At 38.7% G+C, this 11718-nt stretch overlaps 1 protein-coding gene across 6 annotated transcripts in view; it reads right to left on the reverse strand.

Annotated features, from left to right (window-relative positions):
• The window catches only part of LOC138933541 (zinc finger protein 271), a 17032-nt gene extending 5679 nt beyond the window's left edge, over nt 1-11353 (reverse strand). The window contains exons 1-9 of one of the 6 annotated variants that reach the window (XM_070296346.1): nt 11105-11353; nt 9344-9449; nt 8107-8520; nt 7081-7586; nt 6871-7012; nt 6450-6782; nt 6117-6361; nt 5613-5878; nt 1161-1382 (exon numbers count right to left, since the gene is read on the reverse strand). In XM_070296346.1, the coding sequence (XP_070152447.1) occupies nt 1161-1382; nt 5613-5878; nt 6117-6361; nt 6450-6782; nt 6871-7012; nt 7081-7586; nt 8107-8520; nt 9344-9394 (2179 nt within the window). In that variant the 5' untranslated portion in view covers nt 9395-9449; nt 11105-11353. Of the gene's footprint in view, nt 1-1160; nt 1383-5612; nt 5879-6116; nt 6362-6449; nt 6783-6870; nt 7013-7080; nt 7587-8106; nt 8521-9343; nt 9450-9716; nt 10329-10758; nt 11061-11104 lie in introns of those variants that run through there. The other 5 variants (XM_070296347.1, XM_070296343.1, XM_070296348.1 and 2 more) reach the window with 5 other exon arrangements.
• Nucleotides 11354-11718: the final 365 nt, after the last annotated feature.

The raw sequence follows: 11718 nt of genomic DNA on the forward strand, positions 1-11718 counted from the left end.
TTCGCGATTAAGAAACAAGTAAGTATTATTTTTTTTCTCGAGAATCTCGTATCTAATCTATCACAATACTCTGTATTAGCGTTAAAACTAAAACTGAGCTCGAGACTTGTGCCATAAATGAAGTTATATGAAATGAAGTTATAGGAGCAATAAAATTATTTACAAGTCTCCGACATATAAAATACAAAATTTGATTGATAATTTTATCGAGGATGCAAACGAGAGTTATGAACGCTTATAAATGCAAGGAACTTTTGTGTGAAACGCTGTTAATGAAAGGTATGATATGAGAGCGGTGTATTAGGCAGAACAGCAGCAAATGTTCTTGGGAATTCAATGATGATAGGAGATTTTTTTTTTGCGATGATCAGATCGAGTTAGATGCGCGATGGTGTAAACATTAAGAGATACGTACGATGAGAGCGACTGAATGAGAGTGAACTTGTGGTGAGAAATTTTATGACGACCCCGTCTAAATCAAATCTCATGCAAATGTCTGATCCTCAGCTAAATGCATCACACACATATACAGGGTATTTCAATTCTAGCAGATCAATCATTAATGCCAGAGTCCCTTAAATAAAGACAGACTCTGATATTTAAATGTTGAAATATACAATAGTTTGAGTTATGATTAATTAAAAATATAAAGATTCTCGCGATATAAACTTTAAAAGGTTAAATAGATAACAGAATTTTATTCTTTGTTCAATTTCAAATCAAGTTTGTTGCAACGCAACGTTCCATTTCAAAGATGTTTCATGTTATAATATACAGTGAGCATTCTATTTTCCTTAAGAAAAAATCGATTCCATATTTGTCAATAATTGCTTTTAAAAGCTGTGAATCCAGTAGAAAGTGAAATAGCCCGTATGTAAGCCAGATGTGTGAAACCGGAAGCAAATGGAGAAACGAGTGTCTCGACTCGTGTTCGATCGCAACACCTAAAATGTGATGTTACGCACGAGGTGACTCTCGCAGTCCCTAATTGATCTCTTAACTCTAAAAAAAAAAAGAGAGAGAAAAAAAGAAAAAAGAATACTGATCCCTTCCTTTTTCAATATATGTACATAAATAGGTCACGATAATACAACTACTCTTAATAGAGATAACGATTATATCGGTTGCCCGTGAAGTGAACATCTGCCAACCGCTCTCACCTGTGTGTTGGCGGATGTGGTTAACAAGGTGTTCCTTTCTGGTGAACGATTTGGAGCAGAAGCCGCATCGGTGTGGAGACTCACCCGTGTGCTGGCGAACGTGGTTCAGGAGATGCTCCTTTCGCGTGAACGTCTTCGAGCAGAAGTCGCAGCGGTGCGGCGTCTCACCCGTGTGCCACATTATGTGGTTCGTGAAATGCTCCTTCCTCGTAAACGACTTACCTGTACAGCGGCAGCGAAAAACAGAAAAAAAAAGACCCGAAAAGGGTACACTTTATTAGATTGCAATTGTCAAATGAGACAGATAAATGCATGTATGAACAATGGGACGATTCCAAATATACATATTATCGTTAGACACGAATCATGATTGTGTCATTATGAATCGTTAATAGTCATTATAAATTATGCGAAAATGAACTTGCGAGACGTTTCTCTTCTTTTTACACGTATAAAAGCATTAAAATCATATTTTTCAATCTATAAATTGATTAAACTATAATCATACCCATGGAAAAAAAAAAAAAAAAAAAAAAAAAAAAATCGACCATCGATTTATCAACAATAATTAACTCGCCAAAAAATTTCCAAATTTTGCATGATTGACAATACATATTTATAAATTTCTTTTAAAATATCTAATTGCGAGAAATTAAATAAAATTTGTATTGCAGAAATTTTTTTCATTTCCATTTCTAAAAATTACACTATATAGTCAATGTGCGCTTGTATGTATACACGTATCACGTGACATGTAACAGATTGATGCGCATGCTTACAGCCCTAACGAGTAAAAATACAAAATTTCGAATTTCCCACTTCGTGTACCAAAATTATGAAAAATATAATTATCGTACCGTTAATTACTTCCCCTCGATACGCAGTTAACGATTTACACAAAATCAATTTTGAGAGTGCCAACTTTGTAGCCAAATATCGAATTCATTACAATACTCGAGCGACGTGTAAACGAAATCGATGAATTTTGCTGCAGCGCCGACCATTATTTAACTTGCAGTAGTAACGATTAAATTGCTGATACAAAACCCCCGCGAGCATTATTACAATTATATTTCGATCAAAATATAACAAAATGATATTGTTAACGACGCGATAAAAAGGCAAGTTTATTCTACTCGATTAGCAAAGAGTCGACGAGGCCCTTCGCGACAAAGACCAGCATCCTGGTCACCGATCGAAAGCAAGTGCGAAGAAAGCAGTCTACATCGCGGAATTAATTTCGACGTATCGCCGATATAAAAATGACGAAACGTGAATATACCGGGGATCCGAGACGACGAATAATACAAGCAAGCGAAACGAGCGAGCGAGGGATAAGGTGAAGGAACGTTATACGAACCGCTTAAATTTACGAAATAGCAAGTCATGCCATCACAGTTCACGGCCAAATGTTGGATGAGAAATAAAAGGCCCCTTATAGAGAGCCGGCCGGCGGTAGCAACCTCGCGCGATTTCCGAGGACTGAAAACGGAAGAAAGGGGTTCCCCATCGTCGTCGTCGTCGTCGTCGTCGGATGGGAGGTGGGCGGGTAGACGAGGGCAAGCGCACCGACACGATCACAATTCTCTAAGGTTAGAGGGGCGCCCCCTTGCCACCGCGAAGGAATGCGCACGACCCGCGAGAGCAGACCAGCCGGGCGAGGGAGAGAAAGGGGAGGGAGGAGGGGGAGAAGAGAGGAAGAGAGAGCGAGCGAGCGAGGATGGACGCGGAGGGAGGGGCGGCTTACCCGCGATGCGCGATCAATTCTCGCGAATTTTATTTCACCGCGCCATGTATATGAACCGGCGGCGGCTCTGCAGCCGCGACATGCGTATAGCGCGTTCGACGTAATTCATGTCAATTCGCGTAGAACGACGGCTCGAGATAGAAACTTCAAGTCCTATCGATTTCGCGCTTACGCGGCGTCAATTTAAAAAAAAAAATTTTTTTTTACATTCTTAGTTTTTATAATCTCCGAAATTTTGCGGAGTTCGAGATTCGTTCGCGTTTCAGAGATGCAGAATTCTCCCGAGAATTCTCACACAATCTATCTTTATGAAAGCGTCATTTTTTTATTTCTAATTGTATAATTCCTATTGAAATTTCTATTTTCATATAAACGTACAGAGAGATTTTTATATAGCGTCCACTCAATTCTGGTAAAAAGAATTTCTCTGAGAATTCCTTGATATTTTTCAGATATTTTTATTTAAAATTTCAAGTAAAATTAAAGATTTTTTAAATGTATGATAAGTTAAATGAATTGAGCTCTTTCTCTCTTTCTCTCTGTCTGTCTGTCTTAAATATTGTGTACATATCTAAAATAAAATTATATTATTTATTTTCAACATCACTTTAAAATTTAATTCTTTTTTTTTCTCATAAGATCTTTGCACCAATCATAAAGATAAATTTTTAATGAAAATGAATTAATAACTTTGTAAATGCATAAAATTAAATTGATTAAATTAATATTAAATCATAGATATATTAATAATACAATAATTAAACTATTTATCCGCTTTCTTTTGGATTGCATGAATACATTTTCCTCGTAGGATACATTGTACATCTCTGTAAACGGAATCCTTATTTCTTTGTTTAATATTAAAGAAATATTTCAAGTATTCAGTTCACAGTAAATTGGCAAAACTAATACATGGCAATAAAAGATAACTATATATATATATATATATATATATATATATATATATATATATATATATAAACAATTTAAAGCTTACAATGCGTTCTCTGAAAAATATACACACTGTATCGATTCTTTATATTAACGCAAATAAAATACTACCAATATATATAAAAAGCGCATGTTTTTCACGTCTATATAAAAACATACTAATAAGCATATTTGTTATATTAAAACTAAACTAGTTTTTAAAAATTGTAAATTTGATCTTAAAAACTAAAGTTAGATTATGGATCAGATTTACTTTTTATCTTAAAATTAGTGATATTTAACTTTTAATATAATGTTCAATACATTAAAATAACAGGTTTTATAACATCGGAATCTATAATTACGAGTTTTACTATATCTTATTAAGATAAACATTAATAAGAATTTTATATTAAAAAATACATAACTTCCAAAAATTTTAATAAAATAAAAAATAATTAGGTTTTTCTTTATTTTAATATTAATTTCTAAAGTTAATTTAAATTAACTAAATTTTAAATGTATATTTCAAAAAATAAAATAAAAAAACCTCGTATTTACAGAATGAAAATATATATATATAAATATTACTTCATATTAAAAGAGAAATACAAAATTTTGTATTCATTTAAAATTTCACTTATTGTAAATTATGAATCATTGTATAAATTTAAATTGATATATATATATATATATCAATTTAAATTTATACAATGATTCATAATTTACAATAAGTGAAATTTTAAATGAATACAAAATTTTGTATTTCTCTTTTAATATGAAGTAATATTTATATATATATATTTTCATTCTGTAAATACGAGGTTTCTTTATTTTATTTTTTGAAATATACATTTAAAATTTAGTTAATTTAAATTAACTTTATATATATATATATATATACCAAAAAAATATATATATATATCAAAAAAATAAATCACATGTACTAAAATTAAATTAATAATATCTTACTTACCTTATTAGAGCTTCACATTTCACTAAACCTACATTAATCATATTTTTCCCCGCCCTTGTGATAAAATCATTTAATAAAATATATTTAATATTTTATTAAATGTGTTTTTATCCTAAAATTATCGATTATCATTACATGCTCTTTATATAATTTTTTACAGAATAATTTTTTTAAATCGTATTTATGTTATAAATTGCTGATATTACATCGAGCATCAGAAGAATGTAAGAATTAAAATATTGACAAATTTAGCTAACTAAAACTAAACAGGCTAATACACACAGCTAATAAACACAGGTATTTATGTGATGATACATTCGCCAACACTATTGAAAATGGTGGAATAATTTTCACTCGTGTCCTCAATCAAAATACAAATATGATGACTATAAATGACAGCTGTATTTCAATTGCACAAGACTAGGAGAATAAAGGAATATAGATTTTTATCATTTTCAACACTGCTATGGGGTGAAAATGAGGTATTACCATCACACAAATATCTAAGCTTACGGGCTCATATTGGCCTCTTTATCTTTAGAGAATTGCTAAATACAAGCCAATCTCCCTTCTACTTGCAAAAATTGAATACGTGTCAAATTTATAGAAAAGGCAATTGCATAAATTTAAAAAGTTTCTGGAATCGTCCCATTACATCATTGATTTGCTTCGATAAAGATTTTATGAAAAAATGTTTTTCTTTTTCATCTGATAATTACTTTTCAAACAAAAATTATCATTTGCGTTTTTTTAAATTTCACGCAGAAAGATATAAAAAATATAAAATTGCATAACTCACCGCATATTTCACAACGGAACGGAGTGTCGTTCGTGTGCGAGCGCATATGGTTAGCGAGATGTTCTTTACGTGTATACTTCTTGCCGCAGGCTTGGCAATGATGAGGGGTTTCTCCTGTGTGCCACATAACATGGTTCATAAAGTGTTCTTTGCGAGTAAAGCTCTTCTTGCAAATATCACATCGATGTGGAGTCTCACCAGTGTGTTTGCGAACATGATTTACCATGTGTTCTTTTCGGGTAAATGTCTTCGAACAGTATTGGCATCTGCAACACAATTATGTTACGATTTTCCTTTTGTTATTTTTGAAACGTTAAATAATTAAGATTCTTGAGAATAAATAGAAAATACAATCTCTAATAGAAAAAAAATTTGTGATCTTTTAATAATATATATATATAAAACTATTAAAAATATTATTTATATTAAAATACATCATTGTTGCATTTGAAATTTATATATCAATTCTAATTATCTCATTTTAAGAAATTATACGAGATTTACCTGTACGGTGTCTCGCCGGTGTGACATCTCGTATGGTTATCCAAATGCTCTTTGCGCGCAAAGCTCTTACCACACACTGTACAATTGTACGGTTTGTCGGTAGCGTGTCTTTTCATATGGCGTTCCAGCGAAGGTGCATTCGCAAAGACATGAAAGCAGACTGTGCAAGTGAACATGGATCCACCCAAATGGCACTTGCCGTGACGCGTCAAATCATTCGCGTTTGAGAATGCTTTACCGCATACCTGAAATCGTCATGAATTTAATATCGACTTGTATACCTGCATTTTGAATAAACCACTACTGCACGCGTAGATTCACCGCGCTATGTACCTGACACGTAAACGGCTTTCTCTCGGTATGATATCTGCGATGCACGATGAGCTGATAACGAAATTGAAAGATCTTTCCGCATATCTCGCAAGCGTGACTGCCAACCGATACGGGTGACGCGCTCGGACCGGGAGTCGCCTCGCCGTCACTTGACTTTATGTCAAATTTGTTCAGTGGAACCTGTTGCACGATTGGAGTACCATTCTGTATCGTGGTAACTGTCTGCGTAGGAACAGTGCTACCCACTAGAGTCGTTCCAGCCGCAATTTCGCTTTGTAGCTTGCCAAAGACTTCGTGATAAGCCAGGAGTTGATTAATATCTTCAACGTTCACCTATCGAGTAAAAGAGAAGAATTTATTGGACTGCAACTATTGCACAACTTTCAGATATAACTATTAACCGTACAATCGTATTTCGCACCTTGTACATATTTTGTACCATTTCGACGCCGAGAGTTTTCGCCAAATCCTGCTCGTTACCCGCGCTAATTTTCACAACCGATCCGTCCGCTGTTCTCACATCCATCATGTGTCCACCTGGCTTTAAGTCAGGGACTTGGAATCTGCAACAACATTCTTGTTATCTATCTTAACATTGACGATTAAAGATGCAATATTTTTTTGCACATACTGAGTCATATTCAGTTGCCGCAATTCCTTTTCTTTCTCGGGCTTTTCAGAATTGTTTTGACTTCCCCCTTCGGTGGTGGAATTTCCGCTGATGTTGACCCCAATCTGCGACTGCTGCTGTTGCATCAAGCTCTGTTGAAGATCTTGCGGTGGTTGTAATTGCAGATCGCATTGAACTTGACAGTGAACCTGATTATCGCTGCAACGCTCGGTGGTGCAGCTACCACCCTCGTCCTTGACTTTGTTGTCGTCTCGCTGTGCGTTTTGGCTGTGCCCTGTCGGTCCGTTGTTCTGGGCGTTCTGATGATTTGGTATCTGGTGATGGGATTGTTGCTGCTGCTGCTGCTGCGACGGCTGCGCTTGCTGCTGTTGCTGCTGCTGATGCAGCTGCTGCTGTGCTTGTGCCTGCATTTGCTGCTGCATTTGTGCATGTGCAGCCTGCAGATGACTTACGCTCGCCGGTATATGCGCGCCGTCTAAATTAAGGCCGGGAAGAGATACGGGAATCTAGCGAACAAAATACATATACGCGATATGTATTATTATTGTTATTCAATACGTATTTTTGCGCACATTAATAAAAAAGCAAGAGCTTTAAACGAATAACTTATATACAGGATTAAAATTATACGAGCTTTTATCGATATTCGAGTATTCTCCGTTGATGGTAGAAATATATCAAATAATTAACAAATCTAATCTGTGCGTATACAAGATTGTGCAGCGTAACAAATAGAGTGAGAATTGATATTTAGAAAATAGTTTTTATACATAGAGCGATGAAACATAAAATAAAATTCTTTATAAAATTACGGCCATATTATAAATTTCATTTTTTTTTTCCACGTGTATATCGCCGTTAGCGGCTGTCATCGCTACATATGTCGCATATTCACACGCATTTCCATAAAAGATTGTACGTGAATTGCTGCAAAAGCATAAGTCTAATTGCTGCTCGAATCAGAATAAGCCGCATTCAAATTTTTAAGTCGTTACACAAAACACGTGCTACTACACATTAACAAACCTGCGGATTCGATTGCAGAGAACTGTGGTGACTGCTGCTGTTAACCGATGGCTGATGATGATGATGCGCGGCTGTAGATTGTTGTTGATGATGCGAGCTGGAAGTCAACGCCATTTCCTGATTCAATGAAGAAGCTGACTCTTTGGAGGATGATGCCTCCCCACTGCCACCACTCCTATGCGAGGAGTTGTGGGGGGGATGATAGACCGAGACCTGAGGTAGCGTTCCAGGAAGCAATCCGTGAAAATTGAGGACCCAATACTTAGCTACCGAGGAGGCTAACGCTACGGCAGAACCTACAGTACGCAGGTCCGTGGATGAATGGGGGGTACTCCCTACATTGCCAAGACTCGCGGTCGCAGTAGCCAAACCACCTGGGTATGATGGACGACCACTTTGACCCGCGTTTACATCCTACCGATATACATTCAGACATTTGTACAACATTGATAGGGCATGCAGCGGCATGCACCAGGCTGAAGACCAATCGACAAATGCGCCACTTTTGATACATGTGCATCAACACAAATAATTCCATGGATATATTCGTTATTGAAGAAAGTTTATACTATCGAAGAGAGTGATTGTTGGTGTTTCCGTGTTACGTACCGTGTGTACTTCGAGAAGAAAACGCTCTATCATACATCTATCAAGCCATACAAACCGATCATAAATGGATACTCTGTTTTCAAGCTCGCGTGAGTATATGCAACCTGTTAGAACTGAATACATTGAAATATTATATACTGTAACGAAGATAAGCAAAGTGTTAGAGTTACAAGAGTAGAGAAATTCAAGCATAAGCCATCTCGTGTACGTTGTATGCAATATGCTACCAAGCATTTCTAACCTAAGAACTACAAATTACAACAGTCTAAATAATTGTAAAGATGCAAGGCAAAAATGTATAATAATGAAACATAATACGAGTAAGATAAATATAGAAATAATATAAATATATAAATTAAACACTGCATACCGCGACAATTATTATTAAACGATACATCGTCTAAGCTTCTTAAATCATTAAAATATAATTTGTCAAATTTTGAATCTAATTTGAAAGATAAGGCACAATTTGTTAAAGCGAATCGAAAATAAAACAATCCACGAATTAACAAGGCTCATTATACAAATGTCTTAATATATCTAACATCGGCATAGTGCATCCGTGTAATGATCATTTGCGCATTTGTAGTTTGGTGTATAGCCTGTTTCGATGGGAAAAGTACCTCACCTCTTGTTGTGCCTGCGTAGTCGCTGGCAATGCATGCTGCTCACTATTCATCTTCGTTCACTGAAGGATATTAATTAAACGTGTCTGATATACTTCATTGTTCATCCTGTAAAATGCATTACGAAAAATTAATCTTTACATCGTTATGCGAAAAAGTGCTTATAAACAATTGGGACAAAATGTACGTAAGGATATCCGAGATTCTATACTAAACAATTCTATACTATCGTCAGTCGTACACGCTTGATTAGGGTGCGAGAGCGATGCACGAGCATTAATTAATTAACGTTAACGCGCAATGGCAAACGTATTGAATTCGTTGACGATTTTTATCATACAATATCGATTTTCGCAAACGTATCAAAATGCGCACCATCTTTACATTATCTTTCCCCATTTTCGCTTTCGGCACTCGAGTGTACACATCTGAAATGGCAAGAGTTTTGTGCCGTACGCCGTACGCGATCGATGGAATTCTACGCAGTCGCGATCTGCCCGATCTGTCGAGAGATCGATCGAGAACGCGCTATCGTCCGCTTAACCTCGAAAAGTCTGCCCTGCCACGAAAGCGATGGAGAGCAGGCAGCGAGTCGTGCGCGTAATCGCGCCCGAGCCCCGAAACTCCCAACATCCGAACCCGAATACGCGTAAACAGTCGCGCGAGGCGAACGAGCGCTCTCGTTCATGACGATAACGATGACGATGACGAGCGAGAAAGAAACATCGCGTCGATAATAATACCATCTCGTTATATTTTAACCTCGCGATATACTCTTTCCGCGAGCGGGAAGGGATGAGTCATTCTCGATATGTACACGACGCCACGCGACGCGACAAAGGTCCGTCGTCCCTTTCGATCTCCTCCCTCCCCCTCCCTCCCAATCATCGGATTCTCTTTCTCTCTCACCGCGATTGAAATCAAGGGAAATATGCGTAAATACGAAATTATCCACTTTAATCGGGAGAAGATAAAGATGGAGGAGAAATGTATATATATATATATAAAAAAAAAAAAGATAGAAAAGAACGAGACGGGACGGGATATTTTAATGGCGCGACCCCGCCGAGAGAAGAACCGCTACGACGGAGAAAGGGATAGGCGTGTATCAGCGACGCGGACGAGTAGCGACAGCCGACAGCGTCGACAACGGCAGCGACCGCCGGATTCTCGGCGGACGTTGGTCGTCGGGCATCGTTTCTCGCCACCGTCGCCCGCTGCGCGAATCATCGCCTCGTCCCTAGTTCGTTCGCGGAGAGCAACAAGGGGACAAGGGGCTCGACAAGATGGACGTGTTACGCGCGGATTCGGGGCGAGGGGGAAACGGACGCGCGGTGCGGCGCGGAGCGGCGCGCCGCGACTCTACTCGACTTTCCGCGACACGAAAGAGTATGCGAGAAGAGAAATTGAAACTCACGTGGTGCGCGGTGCCGTCGGCGGTTCTCGCATCTCGTTCTCCGTCGGCTCCGAGGCCGCCTCCTCCTCGCCTCTTGTGCCACATACACACATATATACGGACGGAACGGGGGAGACGCGCGCTCGTCGCGACACACGAAGAGCGCGGGGAGGAGGCACGAGAAGGGAGTAGGCGGAGAGGGGGGGAATCTCCGCACAGGCCTGCCACTGTCTGTCTCTCTCTCTCTCTCTCTCTCTCTCTCTCTCTCTCTCTCTCTCTCTCTCTCTCTCTCTCACTCAATAGCACCGCGCCGCGCCGCGCCGCGCCGTGCCGTGCCGTGCTCTTTGGCCGTCTCTCGACGTCTCACCTCGCCATGAACGCCCACAAACAAATCACCGATAATGGCCACGCGCGCTCGCCCATCGTCTTCTCAACACCTGCAACGGGCAGCCCGACAAAGTCGGGATGCAGGATGGTCGCTTTCGATCGTGACGGACGCCGAGTCCCGCGGAATTTTCACGATAACGTCGCTCGCGAAGCCACTACGTGCTCGCAGTTAACAGAAAATACGACGACTGTCATGGCGGCCCCTCGCCCACCCCGCAGGAACTTACGCGCGCGCGGGGTACCGCCGAGTCGATCGTCGCGAGATCGACTTCTCGGACGATTTTCTCTCCGCGGATGACCCCGCCATATCGAATAATTAATTACTTGGCCAATCTCGCGGCAAAATATCGCTCTAGTAGCTTGCATTCGTTTGGGTATAGATGCATCTACTAGCTCATCTCGCCGCGTCCAAGCTGCGCGCGCAGCTATCGATCGCGCGCGCGTTTCGCCTACTTCCGCTGGCGGGAAAACCGCCCAATTACGAATGCGTGTAAAAAATCCGTTAGTCCATTATTTGGGAATAAACAAACCTTGATCTTGATGTAACATATAGTTGTAATGTATACATATGTAGCATGCAGATGTAATAAATGT

This window comes from Polyergus mexicanus, unplaced genomic scaffold (genome assembly GCF_030449975.1).
Source record: "Polyergus mexicanus isolate NDT 795.1 unplaced genomic scaffold, iyPolMexi1.0 SCAF_5, whole genome shotgun sequence".
In the NCBI taxonomy this organism is placed as follows: domain Eukaryota; kingdom Metazoa; phylum Arthropoda; class Insecta; order Hymenoptera; family Formicidae; genus Polyergus; species Polyergus mexicanus.